General features: G+C 43.4%; 1 protein-coding gene across 3 annotated transcripts in view; it reads left to right on the plus strand.

The window, feature by feature from the left end:
- Nucleotides 1-2,424: 2,424 nt before the first annotated feature.
- ARNT2 (aryl hydrocarbon receptor nuclear translocator 2) overlaps nt 2,425-16,261 on the plus strand; it is a 61,988-nt gene continuing 48,151 nt past the window's right edge. The window contains exons 1-4 of one of the 3 annotated variants that reach the window (XM_075207785.1): nt 2,425-2,563; nt 5,216-5,277; nt 10,490-10,601; nt 15,492-15,539. In XM_075207785.1, the coding sequence (XP_075063886.1) occupies nt 5,247-5,277; nt 10,490-10,601; nt 15,492-15,539 (191 nt within the window). In that variant the 5' untranslated portion in view covers nt 2,425-2,563; nt 5,216-5,246. Of the gene's footprint in view, nt 2,564-5,215; nt 5,278-9,668; nt 9,776-10,225; nt 10,245-10,489; nt 10,602-15,491; nt 15,540-16,261 lie in introns of those variants that run through there. The other 2 variants (XM_075207786.1, XM_075207787.1) reach the window with 2 other exon arrangements.

Here is a 16,261-nt window from a genome sequence, read left to right on the forward strand (position 1 = left end):
TCCATTAATTTAATCATTGGTAACTGTACACTGCATGTTTTTTTTTTTTTTGAAGCCCGAGGTGTGTGACTCTAAATCACCCAGAGCAGTGCAAACTGTGTTGGGGGCTTGGGACTATGGAGCCTTCCTAAAAGGCCCCAGAGGGGGTAAAAAGGAGATTGATGGGCCCCCCTTCGTGGAAGCTAGGTAGAGCCCCTTTACATACCCTACCTCCGGAGCCAAAGGGCCCCTTAGGAGGAAAGGGTCTTCAGGACAACCTACGGCACAAGGTTCTGGCCGTCTTCTTTATCCTGTGGTTGGCCAAAACTTCCCCCAGGGGACTAGTTCTTCAGCTCCCCCGAGAAGGAGGGAGCCTCAGAAGACTTGGGGAGAGAGACTCACCCATAAGGGTCTATAACCAAACCCCTACAAAAACGTGACCAAAATTAAGACAATAATCAAAGAAGTGAAAAAAAAGCTCATAGTGCTAAGTGTAATAAATACATTTTAACAAGTGCCATAAGGCCCCAGCCTTTCAGTCAGAAATATAAAAATTATGCTTGCACCCGGCCAAACTGTACACCATATATACCATACTTGCCGGCTTTTACATAGTGAAGTCCGGGAGATCCTGAACAGGGAACGTGGTTGGTGGGCCCACTCAATTGTCATTTTGGCCCCGCCCCCTGGACAGAACCGTCATTTTGTTGCAGGGGCGGGGTCAAAATTACAGGATTCACTGCGAATCGTGTCATTTTGGCTAGCAAATTGCAGTATGCGGGAGACTTGCCTGCTCTCCCAGGAGTCCGGGAGACCTACCCAAATTTTGGGAGTCTCCTGGACATTCCTGGAGAGTTGGCAACTATGCGCTACACCAGCAGCATTTGCTACTAAACTTACATTTTAATGGGAACCTGTTTGTTAATATCTGATGGACAGAAGCAAAGGGGCGGGCTGGGCCGGGGGGGATCGGCCCCCCAGGCCGCTCAGTCTCACCCATACTTACCAACTTTGAATAGTTGGTTTCCGGGAGCCTGTCATGGGAGTTGGGCGTGACGGGGGCGGGGCTCCAAAATGTGTGTCATTTTGTACCCACCCCTGTGACGTCATGACGCAAAACGCGTCATTTGTCAGTGGGGGGCGGGGCGTTTGGGAGCTAATTCTGCCCACTTCACTAGGAAGTGAGGCACTTCCTAGTGAAGTGGGCAGAATTCGGGAGATTGCCACACTCACCCGGGAGTCCGGGAGACTCTCGCAAAATGCGGGTGTCTCCCGGACATTCCGGGAGAGTTGGCAAGTATGGTCTCACCGCTGTCACATGAAACGCGGGCTGAAATCTGCCAGCCCACTTCTGCAGAAGCATGAGTTGAGAGAGACTGAGCTACAGCCGGCTGGTTAAGCTAGACTGTGGAAGGAAATAAGGATAACATACCACAGGCAAAAAGGGGTTAAATATGTTATCAATTAGGTGTGATGACGAAATAATGCATTTATCCTGTTTCTTGCATATTATCAACCAGGGCCGTAACTAGGGCTGTGCGACAGGGGCGACCGCCCAGGGCGCAACGCTGAAGGGGGGCGCGATTTAGGAATATTTTAGGTTAATTTGGTTAAAATTGAGGGCTAGGGGGGCGGCATTTGTCTTTCTCGCCCAGGGCACTAGAATTCTAAGTTACGGCTCTGTTATCAACCCATCTAATTTATCGACCTCATACTGTGTGAGTGGGTCTGGGCTTTGAGCTAATTCATACATAATTACAGTGCAGAATAATTAGTTAACATGTCTGCAGCATTCAGCAATTGGCTTGAAGGCAGCTAAGTAAGTGTAATGAATCATTGCTTTTCCAAGTACTGACTGCAAGTAAAGAAAAAATAAGGGCTCCAGTTGCCAACGATTTAAAATAGTTTCTTTCAGGAACACATTGCTGCTGAGCCAATGCATGGCAGCATGTCTGTCTAGATGGACGTTTGAGAACTACAAGCATCACCATGTCTGTCTACCAAGTGGCATTATAATATTATGTTTCCATTTTAAATATGCCTCTTCAGTAAATATAAACTAGGAAAATAAGGATAGGTAAGAAATACTTCTAAGAAGTAGAAAATGCTTTTATTGAGCAGTTAGCAGTGTAACACAAGCGTCCATGGACACATCTCTAAAACTGGGAATGTTAAGTAGTATTGAAAAACAAGTGTAATTATATTCGCATTATTTCAAAAGGTTTTGGCCACTACTGGCAATGCTGTGTGTTACCACCAGATGGCACCAGACCATTGTACATTCTAGTGCTATTGTAATGACACATTGTTGGCCTGATGGGAGAGTTATCATGTTGCACGTCTGTGCCAGTATGAAATAAACGCTACAGTGACTACACATGAATCTGTCCTTCACCCCTCCTCTATGGGGTTGCTATGGGGACGCTCCCTCCTTGGCCAGGGTTTAACTTGTTGCTGTGGTAACACCGCAGTCTCCCCCTCCTGATTTCCCCCTAAAGAGATTCACAGCTCTCGCGGTATCTCCCCTCAGCTCCGGACACCGGCCGCACAAAGGACCGGACACTGGGGAGGGGGAGGTAGCACCGTGAGTATGCAGCCCTGCACTCCTTCCCAATACCGAGCTACTATTTCCCTGTAGTAATGTGCAGCGCCCTCACGTCCCTTATCACCGAGGACCGCCCCTGTGTCAGCGAGCACCGTCCTGTATTCCAGCAAGCACCCTGCTTTATCCCAAAGAGTACGCTTCTGTATCACAGCGAGCACCCTCCTTTATCCAAAAGAGCATCCTCCTGTATTCCAGCGAGCACCATCCTTCATCCAAAAGAGCATCCTCCTGTATCCCAAAGAGTACCCTCCTGTATACCAGCGAGCACTCTCCTGTATCTAGTGAGCATCCTCTTTTATCCCAAAGAGCACCCTCCTGTATCCCAGCGAGCACTCTCCTGTATCTAGTGAGCATCCTCTTTTATCCCAGCGAGCACCCTCCTGTATACCAGCGAGCACTCTCCTGTATCTAGTGAGCATCCTCTTTTATCCCAAAGAGCGTCCTCCTGTATCCCAGCGAGCACCCTCCTGTATCCCAGCGAGCACCCTCCTTTATCCCAGCATGTACCCTCCTGTATCTCAGCAAGCACCCAGCATACACCATCCTGTATCCCAGCAAGCATCATGTATCCCAAAGAGTACCCTCCTGTATCACAGCGAGCATAATGTATCCCAGCAAGCACCCTGCTTTATCCCAAAGAGTACCCTCCTGTATCACAGCGAGCACCCTCCTGAATACCAGCGAGCACCCTCCTTTATCCCAGCGAGCCCTATATCCCAGTGAGCACCCTCCTGTATCTCAGCAAGCACCCAGCATACACCATCCTGTATCCCAGCGAGCACCCTCCTTTATCCCAGCGAGCACCCTCCTTTATCCCAGCGAGCACCTTCCTGTATCCCATCGAGCACCTTCCTGTATCCCAGCGAGCACCTTCCTGTATCCCAGCGAGCACCCTACTGTATACCAGTGAGCACCCTCCTTTATCCTAGCGAGCCCTGTATCCCAGCGAGCACCCTCCTGTATTCCAGAGAGCAACCTCCTTTATCCCAGCGAGCACCCTCCTTTATCCCATCATGCACCCTCCTTTATCCCAGCGAGCCCCCTTCTTTATCCCATCATGCACCCTCCTGTATCCCAGAGAGCAACCTCCTTTATCCCAGCGAGCACCCTCCTTTATCCCATCATGCACCCTCCTTTATCCCAGTGAGCACCCTCCTATATCCCAGCATGCACCCTCCTGTATCCCAGCGAGCGGCCTCTTTTATCCCAGCGACCACTCTCCTATATCCCAGCGAGCACCCTCCTATATCCCATCGAGCACCCTCCTGTATCCCAGAATGCACCCTCCTGTATCCCAGCGAGCACCCTCCTGTATCCCAGAGAGCACCCTCCTGCATCCCAGCGAGCACCCTTCTTTATATCAGCAAGCACCCGCCTTTATCCCATCATGCACCCTCCTTTATCCCAGCGAGCACCCTCCTTTATCCCAGCGAGCACCCAGCATACACCCTTCTGTAACCCAGTGAGCACCCTCCTGTATCTCAGCAAGCACCCAGCATACACCCTCCTGTATCCCAGCATGCACCCTCCTGTATCCCAGCATGCACCCTCCTGTATCCCAGCATGCACCCTCCTTTATCCCAGCGAACACCCTCCTTTTATCCCATCGAGCACCCTCCTGTATCCCAGCGAGCACCCTCCTGTATCCCAGCGAGCACCCTCCTGTATCCCAGAGAGCACCCTCCTGCATCCCAGCGAGCACCCTCCTTTATATCAGCGAGCACCCTCCTTTATCCCATCATGCACCCTCCTTTATCCCAGCGAGCACCCTCCTTTATCCCAGCGAGCACCCTCCTGTATCCCAGCATGCACCCTCCTGTATCCCAGCGAGCGCCCTCCTTTATCCCAGCGAGCACCCTCCTGTATTCCAGCGAGCACCCTCCTGTATCCCAGCATGCACCCTCCTGTATCCCAGCATGCACCCTCCTGTATCCCAGCGAGCACCCTCCTTTATCCCAGCGAGCACCCTCCTGTATCGCAGCGAGCACCCTCCTGTATCCCAGCGAGCACCCTCCTGTATCCCAGAGAGCACCCTCCTGCATCCCAGCGAGCATCCTCCTTTATATCAGCGAGCACCCTCCTTTATCCCAGCCCCCCTGCTTCATTATCCTGCAATTTGTCCCTGGTTCTGTCACCTCTCATGAACAAAGCTTTCTTCATGTCTGTGCCCCATTGTCTCCCCTTATCATTACTAACATAGCAGTGTTGAACCCTTTAAAAAGCAACAACACTTTGAAATTAGCCGTTAAAAATGCAGAAAAATATCTAGTTAAAACACAATTTCATATTTGTGACATCCGGTTATTTGTGACCACTTTATCATGCACCTGTGCACAATTATGAAGTATCCTCCATATCATCTGTACTCTGTAATGTGAAAGGTGCTTTATTTTATCCTCCTTTCAATGTACCCCATGCTGGGACTTTCTGTTTCATAACTGGAGAACCACAGATTGCCAACCTCTAAATGTATCCTCTGTACCTATCCCATTGTAAGGCATAATAACAACACAATTCCACTTTACTTCTGTGCTACATTTGTACAATGACTGGTTTCCAGTCACTCATCTGGAACGCCTCGCTCTACTGCTTTCTCTTTCCATGGTGTTTATGTTTGTTAATTATTTCTAGGGATAATCTGTGCAGTTCTCACATTAGAACAATGGCAACACCAGCAGCCGTAAACCCCAGCGGTAAGTTCATATCATTCATTTGTTGCAATACTACAATTTGCTGTAATGTTGCATTATAACAACCTACATATTTCCATGGACATATAACTATGTATTGTTTGTGGGTGGCGAATATTATTGCCGATTAATATGTTTACAGTGTTCTTTAGTAAACTAATACTGTAATAGTACAGCATTCCCAACATAGGATGAATATCAAGTTACTTGTTTATTATTTTAAGACCCTTTTGATAAAGCAATATATTTGATAACAAACAATCTCAAGTCAACATTTAAACACATTAAAAATCAACGCCATGGGTCAGATTTGCTAGCATGAAAACCACATACGTGTAAATAATATGGTTACATATGGTGAAATGTATGCATTCTACCTCAGTGCTCTCCAGGGTGTTTATTCAATGAGCTCCTCATATATTGCAAATTGTTATGAGAAGAATCTAAAAACATCACATAAATTGGTTTGTTAAGCACTAAATAGGATGGCTGCACTGGTAAGGTGTATTGCTTTAATAAATTAGAGGATTTGCTGCCTGTCTAAAATAAGTTAACAAAACCCCATACATACATACATACATACCAATATACATACATGCAATATTCTGTTTATATTAGATAAGTAAAAAAATAAAGGCTATATAAAGTCAGGAAACTGTGCTGTACTTGCTTTTGAAGTTATAATATATACCTTATAGACCTCAACAACATAGCTCTATTTCAAACCTGGAAAAAAGAATTTGATGTCAAGTGAAGAATGTTTCCACCATACATATTTTCTGGGTCGTCTGCACATGTAGTTGCAAATGTATTTGGAGGAGTGTTCCTGAATACCGTCACATGCATGTGCAAATTGACAATGTGTTTGAATTTCTGCACATAAAGAAACATAGCAGGACTGCACTGTGCATGGTAAATGACCCTTACCGGTGTATACTGGCTATAGCAGACTTTTTTTAATCTCCTTTACAAATTTGCATATCTTTTGTAAAAAACCCAAAACAAACTAGACACCAAAAAGAAAGTATCTCTTGTTTGCATATATTTGCTCTCAGTATGTAAAGTACACTATCCTCCACATAGATTTATGAATATGCAAAATTACTCTCCTGCAGTGTTTGTGTTATTTTGTGATGTCTGTAGCCTATGGTCCTGCAAATGTCCATGTGTGTCTGGGAAGCTCATGCATCTGTGAAGGTGAAACATTTAGGGGTAAATGTATCAAACTGAGAGTTTTCTGGCGGGTTTGAAAAACCAATCAGATTCTAGCTATCATTTATTTAGTCCATTCTACAAAATGACAGTTAGAATCTGATTGGTTGCTATAGGCAACATCTCCACTTTTCAAACTCGCCGAAAAACTCTCAGCTTGATACATTTACCCCCTAGTGTCTTCTGATAGATTAGCTCATTACTAGCTAAATGTGGCTAAATGTACTTCACAAAAATTAGATTTCTTTCTGTGGGAAATTTGATGTAAACAAGATTGAAAGGGGCATATTCAATTGTCAGACCTTTTTTTTGCACGTGGCACCATGCAGATTTCATGTGGATACACAATCTCGCAAATATAGACGCACCTCCACTTAATATGGGCTGTTCTCAAAACTGGAATGTGGGTGTGTCCCTAGGTATGCACTGTGTGGACAAACAGGCGCTTTAGCAGAATACCTGATGTGTGGCTTGTATGTGTATTTTGTGGTTAGTATAGTACCCTTATTGTCATGGCAGCTCCAAATCAGCTGGAGCTGTTGAAGTAATCTAATTCAATATAAAATATCCCTTTATCACAGATTTAAATAGATGCCTCAAACACAGCTTTAAAATGAGCATTTTTGGAATTTTAGTTCCACTTTAAAGCTGCACTATCACCTACACGTTATATTTTACTAACCCCCGCCAGCCGGATCCCCAGGGTTTGCTTCATTCAGCCATTTTTGCCAGGACGGTTCGCTTCTGTAACACATTGCGGCCTGTGATTGGTCCTCCTGCTCACACCCTTACCCCCTTGGTTTTGGACCGGGGCTGTGAAAAGAACCAGAGGAGCCCCGGGGATAACAGCTGTGCGGGGCAGCCTGCAAATATTTTGCCTAGCTGTGCGGGGCAGCCCGCAGCACTGAGGATGGGGATGGAGGGAGGAGGTCAGTAAAGTGTAACATGTAGATGGTAATGCAGCTTTAAGTAAAATATTTTGTCATGTAGCAGTACTAGAAGTTACCATAACAATTCAGGTGGACAATTTGAAACATTCTTATAGCAGTGATAGTAACAGGCCGAAAAACTAGGTTTCTTTGAGCAATTTAGCTACTTCGGTTTTTCACAGGCTAACTCACTTCCCATTCCTAACTTTAGCGGTAGCTACACATTCAGTATCATATAGTATCACACATAGGGCTCCATTATTGCAGATAGCCAATATGGGCAGCACGGTGGCTTAGTGGTTAGCACTTCTGCCTCACAGCACTGGGGTCATGAGTTCAATTCCCGACCATGGCCTTATCTGTGTGGAGTTTGTATGTTCTCCTCGTGTTTGCGTGGATTTCGTCCGGGTGCTCCGGTTTCCTCCCACACTCCAAAAACATACTGGTAGGTTAATTGGCTGCTAACAAAATTGACCCTAGTGTATGTTAGGGAGTTTAGTCTGTAAGTCCCAATGGGGCAGGGACTGATGTGAGTGAGTTCTTTGTACAGCGCTGCGGAATGATTTTAGAATGATAGTCACCATTTTAACAAACAGTTCTTTGAGTAGAATCCCCGACATCCTTCACTTCGGATGTACAGCACAAGGCCATGCACCCCTGGTCGAATTGTTAGTAAGGGTATGAGCTATACTTTACTAAAAGCTTTTAACAGTTGTGACTGCTATAGGCCAGATATCAGCTGTTTGGGGAATATTGTATGTTTGTGTAGTCTTTCCTTTTTATATTGGATAACCCTACACCCCTACACGGAATGTGGTACATTTTCCAACAATGGGAATGTCGGCAGTTATCCTGCAAACATGAAAATGTCACTGTATAAGCGCCGGACCCGCCGGCATTGCTCTTATAATGTCGGTGTTGGAATTGTCGACAATCACACTGGCGAGATTTTGAAGCTGTCCCCAGGATAGAAGTGGCATTTAGTCTGACGACATTTCCATTGTCGACACTGCGTAGCCAACCCGCGTACACTTATGCGTGTGGCTATGGATACTAGCATACATTTCAACAAAGTTATTTTGAGATGTTCAAGCTCCTACTCTGACTTATATCTTTAGTGCACTTCACTTCACATCGCCCCAGTCCTTATCTTCTTTGTGGCATTAGATGCATGGCCCTTGGCCTTGTCTGTTCATGCTCAGAACTCCGTACACCTGGCATGATGGAGACCCTAAAGGTTAGGGAAACATGGGAGGTAGATGAGGTGGAGACTTGTATATTATAAAAACCCGTACATTGAGTCCTAAGCGATGTAGTGCTGAACACGCATGTTGAATTCCTTTCTTTCAGCCTGACTTCCAAACGATCTGTGAGCACTTTGGTCACACATTTCTGGGTCAATATTTGCACAGATCTACGTACAACCACATGACAGTGAAAAGCTGGCTGCATATGGTCTACTAGGATTCATACACTGGTTTGGTTCTCCATCTAGTTAGACCAGGGGGTAAATGTATCAAGTTAAGAGTTTTCTGGCGGGTTTGAAAAACCAATCAGATTCTAGATATCATTTATTTAGTACATTATACAAAATGACAGCTAGAATCTGATTGGTTGCTATAGGCAACATCTCCACTTTTCAAACCCGCCGGAAAACTCTCAGCTTGATACATTTACCCCCAGATGCTTTTGGTCCAATTTTTGTCATTTAGAATTGGGCAGGACTCTGTACAATGGTTGCTTATTCTGTTAAAAACAGCCAAGCTAGCTAATCAAATCTGCACATTGGAGGCCAGCATAGTCAGGGCAGCAGCAATATCAAACATCTCAAACGTTTTTACAGACACTGTATTGAGATGTCCCTGAGTGTCAGGCTTTTAAGTGTGTCCTGAAGCAAGCGACTAGTGGTCTTGGTGTACTCGTTTCCACTACATCATACGTAAATCAGTGATTTGATGATTCTGAACAATTTAGTTTTAATGTGACTTTCATGTCATGCTGTACTGCTCACAGGGTCGGGTCAGTGTACTGGATGTAGTTGTATCTTTTGAATTCCTATGTATCAAGCATGAAGCAATCTGTTCCCATGTCCCACTTGTTTGATTGAAGAACTGCTAGAGGCGGATAGTGTGGGATTGCTGTAGAAACTGTGCTTCGTGCAGGCAGCTGAATCACGGTCACGCTGAACAGAGGTAGATTGGGATGTTTTCTTGTTCTGAGCTGAATACAAATTCTTGCCCCCTCCTCCATCTCAGCCATTACTGGCAGATTTCTTGCATACTGATGATGCTCCGTTCTCAGTGCAACATTCTCTACTAGAAGGAAACACCATCAGCCCTATTTTATTCATATTATTGGAGGTAAAAGTTTTAGAGTGATTGTTTGCCTACCGTCCGCCTCGCCTAGTTTTGCTTTTAATTGCAACCTTTTTTGCTGTTATTGTGAAATAGCTCCTCTCAGTCTTTGTCTGCCTGTGGTGCTCATCAATGGAAGCTGATCAATCTCTGCTTGACTCTAACAGAAGGATTGTGCCTTCCAACAGTATCGCTAATTCATTTCTGTAATAGAGGAGCGTCTTCTGTGATGGATAAATGTTTTAACATTTCAGCAGATTCTCGTTCTCTGCTTGGACTTGTTTGTGCCCCTCTGGCTTCACCAATAAGCCTGTCATGTACCTGTTCTTGTGGCAGCTCAGAGAGTTCATGACAGCTGTGATTCCTGCAAGACAGTCGTTAGGAGTGATCTGAGCATCTCGCTCAACGGCGAGATGGTGTTAGGTTAAGAGCCGGCTGGTTTATGGACAGGGTCATCGCGGAATAATTGTGCCATGTAGGAAATTAGAAATATAATAACATTTATCTGCTTACTGTATCTAAACATAAATTGTTAATGGAAATTAAATAGACTAATGGATGGGTTGGATAAAGGAGGAAGAACACTGATTTACATGTTAGATATTGTGATATTTGTAGGCAATGTGAAATATATGTGATGTTACAATTGATTCTTCTTTTGTTGGATGATTTGCTGTTGACGAGGGTGATGATAATGGTAAACTTGTTTTTAATTCGTAGAAATGACCACAGACATCCCAGGACCAGTGACCTTACCAGGGGCTGCTATGGCGGCAGGGCAGGTGAGGATGACAGGCCCTATGCCGTCACGAGGAGGAAAACGACGGTCAGGGTAAGTTGATTTCAGACTCAAGCCTGTGTAGACTGACGGCTAGTTCGGAGGAGCATTAAACACCGATAAACGGTACCATCCTGCGGATATGACCTTTAAGCCTGGTATGCATGGTACTTTCTGGGGCTCAGTAGAATAAAGGTCTAACATTCAGCCTACCTGTGGCAATTTAATAAAGGCATTACCAATGTGCATATTTCTACTTGAATATGAATAGGGTTCCCCTAATTATGAAACAGAAGCTGAGCTACCCATGTTGCCTGAAGTTTACTCATATACCACAGCTCTTGCACCCCTTTGAACACCAGCTTCAGTAAAGTAGTTAACAGATCCTGTTTCTACAAATTCTCGTACTCTATATGCATTAGGAGTCTCAATTATTACAGTTACAGAGTTATAGAGGCGAAAAGAAGGATTGTCCTGGAAAACCAGAACACGTGAGAGCCCTAATCATACTGTTAGTAGCCCCACATGTAAGCCTGGCTTACGTACAAACCAAGGCTAACGTAAAGATCACCCCTACTTTTTTTATCCATCAAAAAAGAAGTAAAAGGAACGGATGTTTTTAAGTTCCCAACCAAACACTTTACTTCAACATCCGTTATCTCTTCTAAAGCATTTCATGCATAAAAGTACTTAGATGTATATTGCACAATTAAACCCTTATTATGGCTTCTACTTTTTAAATTAAAAAAACTTCCTTTAGCATGAAGCTACCAAGTTTATAAAAGGCACTCGTGTTCATGCGGCTCTAGGGTAGTGTATGTTGTTCCTAACTGGATTGGCTCTGGCTCTTATCCAATCAGAAGCTGGATTCACTATGTACATGTTGGGGCAGTTTCATATTGGGACGGAACTGTGTGTCATGTGCATCTGTGTGCATTTTATGGGTATTACAGTACATAAAACACATGAAGTGCGAGCAAAAATAAGCAATTTTAGTGCCCTAACATCACGCTGAGTCCCATTTCAAAAGGCTCCAACGGGACTTCTGCTGAAGTGAATCTCACAATTTTCAGGCCCAGAACTAACTTTCCTGTTCTAGCTGTCAATATGGCAATGTGTGGACACAGTCTCTGCCCTGGTGGGAATTACCTCACCAAGCACAGGGGGCAGAGTGAGGAGTCTATTTACTAAACTGCAGGTTTGAAATAGTGGAGATGTTGCCTATAGCAACCAATCAGATTCTAGTTATCATTTATTTAGTGCATCCTACAAAATGACAGCTAGAATCTGATTGGTTATTTAGTAAATATACCCCCATGTCTTTTGTGGGCCCATGTATGCTGTGGTTTTCAGCCAAGTAGATCTAAGATGACCTGCTAGGCAGTCACAATTGCAGTGCGCATGGGCATTTGTATCTGCGACCTTGCTGCTCTGCTATGGCCAAACTGAAATCCTTAACGTCCTAGTGACCATACCAGAACCATTTGCTTTAGCTGCCTACTGTTTTCAGCAGGTTTTTTGGTGACAAGATACCTGACACAGCATTGGCTGCAATTGCTCTCCAAAATCGAAGCCGCAGATTACGTTTACTAAAGAAGCCGCAGGCATATGTAAAGCTGCAAGGTCGGCACCAGTATCGTATGTGCCCAGAATACGCCAGGAATATGTCTCATACACTTACGCCCATGTTTATAACCATTTGTTGGTTTTGCAAATATGTATTCTCTATTAGGCAGCAATAAAACTTCAAACACCTCTCTAACACTTGAGAAACAACTCCCATGTATGTTGCTTAAACACAAAAGCATAATATAGAGCATCATAATAATACAAATGCACATGCAACTAAGAAAGAACCTATCAGCGTCAGCAGAGCATTTGCATACAGCCAATCACAAGTCGTACTTTTGCTGGTAATTGTCATTATCGTCATCCGCTATTTGCATCTGTTTTTTGCACCTGCGCTCGATGGGAGCATTATGCACTGACTAACAGTTACTTTATAGGATTTGCTGGGTACAGTGGATTGAATCCCAGAGTCATGACTTTGTCATCTTGAACATGTTACTTTTTTTTCTTTGTCTTAGGTGCCAAAAGTAAATTGTAAGCTCTGTAGGTCAAAAGAAAATATTTGTATAGTGCTGCATAACATTTCAGTTATTAAGAACCTGTATTAAAGGGGCTGCATTTGCAGTGGAACTAGAAGTCACAGAGCAGAGTCTGAATTGCAGCTGTAGTCACAGGTTTTCTACTTACACTATAGCTAATAATATAAGCGAATGTGACTTGGAATAAATCATATTCTCATGTTGTTGGAGAAAAGTTTTCCCTGGCTTTGTACATGACACAAACATTGTTTTCACAATATTTTCCATTAGATATTGAAAAGTGCTATTGTCAATATAAGGCATATATAGTCCTCACTGACTGCAAATTCTTAACAATTAAATTGAGATTGCTGAAATTACAGTTCATTTATTGGTCTGTGTAATGTGGAGGTGTTACCGCTAGAGGTCACCATCCTACCACAAAGTCTCCATAAAATGTACTGGCGGTCTGTCGTGTCTTGGCTTCAGTATTCTTAGCTGTAAAACACCATAAGATTTCACTTAGCTCCTCCAGATGTTCTGTAATATCATAGGAATCAATTAATTTGCCATCAACATTATTTTATTTAGAACGAAAACACAAACTTACTTGCCATGGTGATGGGGTGAGAGGCAGAAGTTTGATTGTTCCCCAGACCTTTTTTTAAAAAAAACAAAACATGAGAATGATTGCTGAGAAGAGGGAGGGACTTACTTGTATATTGAAATTGGTGTTGTATATGGCACTGTTGTGGTTGTCCAACAGTTTCATTGGCTCATTCAAGCACCACACAGCGCACTTTCCCAGAAGGCTTCAAGCCTAAAGAAGCATCCATAATAGTATGATGAGGTGTAAATGGTTTCTGTTACATCAAACACAAAGGCACATTCCCAGCCAAAATATTTTATTCATGTCACTAGTGGCTGTTACTCTAGACCTGGATCATGACTGAAGCTAATCATAACATGCATTTTACTACAGAGAAAGATCAGACTTTATCCTTCTGTCCCCACAATTATTCTGCAGGAAGACATGGCCGACATTCCTGTTGCAGTATATTCCTGCTCACATTGACATGTGAGGGGATACTTCTGTACCATGGCCACTGACTTGTCCCAGTCCAAATGTGAACACTCCTCCCCAGGTTTTATGCACATGATGGACATTAACTATTTGTGGCATAACTTTTCTCCATATACTTAGCAGGACACATGCAAAACCTTTTATTCAGTTATGCAAAGTTGCATATTATGTATTATGGGCAGCAATGTGGCACAGCGGTTAGCATCGCTGCCTCACTATGTTGGGATCATAAGTTTGATTCCAACCAGGGTCCTCTCTGTGTGGAGTTTGTATGTTCTCCCTGTGTTTGCGTGGCTTTCCTCTTGGTTCTCCAGTTTCATCCCACGGCCTGAAAACATACTGGTAGGTTAGTGGGCCATTAAGTGTGTGTGATAGGGGAATGTAAGCTCTAATTGGGCAGAGACTGATGTGAATGATTACATGTTCTCTGTACAGCGCTCCGTAATATGATTGGTGCTAAATAAATAAAGTAATCAGAATATTAATCCATTCATTTATCATGGTAAAAACAGAACTAATAATTATATATCAACTATTCCATTTTGTTTGTGAGCATAACATGACCAGGGTCAGTAAGTCTTTATTAAATGATACATCACAAATTGACTTTAATATCAATATTATTATCCTATGCTTATTCATTTCATATTGTTAATTACATAATGTAGTCCTCAGATCTAGAAAGTCCCATGTCTAATCAGAAAGATGGGGAGAGGACCAGTGGTGGTTCTTGGCTTGGGCTGAACACACCTAAAAAAAACAGATGCCAATCCGGTAGGTAGTGTACAAGATTAACTTATCACATGTAAGAACAGACAGACCCGTCTTTGTATCTTACAATGAGGGAGGAACAAAGTAGGATCATCCGGTGTGTTACACAAAGAAACACATCGCCTCGCTGGTGGTTGCTGAGTAGGATGTGAGCTGTCAAACACTTTTCTACCTTTAAAAGATTCATTGGGGAATTAATATTTCTCCTCCCTTCCGTGTGAGTGAAGAATTGTCCGGTTATCAGTGAGAAGAGAGGCGTGTGTTTGTTTAAAACCAGCCCATGTCTCACATCTCCTCTTTGTTTCCTGTTTCCTGGACCAGGATGGTGGGAAAGTCATACCTCAGGCATACTAATCATCTTGTGTTTCTACAGATGTATTCCCTGTCCCTGTTCATCAGCCAAATGTCCACAGATCTAAGAGTCCTGCAGTGCTGTGTTCTACTACACCACTATTTCACTTTCTAATACAGTATAGCAAATTCAGTGTCAGCTGCTATACTTTATAGCTGATTTAAACATTTCATAGATCTTTATGATTTTAACTACACTGTTTACCTTTGTGATGACAGATGCATTCAATTGTAACTTTCATTACAAAATCAATCCAGCAAATCATCTATAATATATCAGAGTAAGTCGCACATAAATGCAGCAATGTGATTTCCTATCTGGGACTGTGCAAGTGACAAGGGGACATCCAGTGCAATTAGAGGAAAGATGGTTTATTTTGACTTCTTCTGGATCAACACCGTTCTAATTGTGAAGGTTGAACTGCATTGACTTGTGTCCTTTTTCCAGTGTCGCTAACTATATAACTATGTTACTGCGATTATCATGACAGTAATAGGAACTGAAGAGGATACTGGGAAATGAGTTCTTAACCGCAATCATTGTCTTAGCTGAGATCCATCTATATAGCCTTACTCTTGGGAGAATTTGTTTTTGAATTTCATTTTCCATCTGTTAAGCTGTCCAGCTCACACACCTCTTATTTGTAATAGAATGGAATTTGATGATGAAGACGGAGAGGGACCAAGCAAATTTTCAAGGTCAGTGATTACTGAAATCTCGCTGCCTTTATGTGACACTGCAGAAGTCGCAGGTTGTCTAACGTCCTCTTCTGCCCTCTATAGGTATGACTGAAAGTTGCAGGGTCTGAACGTTACAGTAGCTGATGCCCGGCACTCATCCATTCAGCGGGGTTGTGTTCCCTGCTGAGAGAGCTGGTTGTTTGTTTCCAGATTGGAAGATGACAAAGGTCTACTGGAAAGTTACCAGCTATGCAGGTAGGGCAAACAGATTGTGCTTAGATTGACAGGACGTGTTACCCCACAGGATACTAGCAAACAATCTCATTTTCAACTTCAACTTCCATGCGTTATATCAGCACATACCTATCATTTGCATCACTGTATAAATGTAATTGTGCCTGCTAGACATTGCGCAGATAGGAGAATGTATTGTTGGATAGCTGCACAGGATGCAGACTCATATGTACAATAATTAGTTAAAGGGGTTGTACAACTTTGTACATTTTTTTGATAAAAACATTTATGGAGAGACAAAGAAAGTCAGTACAAACAGGTAGAACACAGCTGACAACATGACCCATTCTACCTGTACAAAATACTCTGCTTCCCAAATGTTCCACTTATTTTCCTATTGCAGTTACCTGTACTGAATAATTAATAGGTAAGATGGGTGTTTCTAAACATCAATTTCTTCAGCCCAGGTAACTGCAATAAGAAAATAAGTGGGAAATCCGGGAACA

The sequence above is a fragment of the Mixophyes fleayi genome, chromosome 4, assembly GCF_038048845.1.
Source record: "Mixophyes fleayi isolate aMixFle1 chromosome 4, aMixFle1.hap1, whole genome shotgun sequence".
Taxonomy (NCBI): domain Eukaryota; kingdom Metazoa; phylum Chordata; class Amphibia; order Anura; family Limnodynastidae; genus Mixophyes; species Mixophyes fleayi.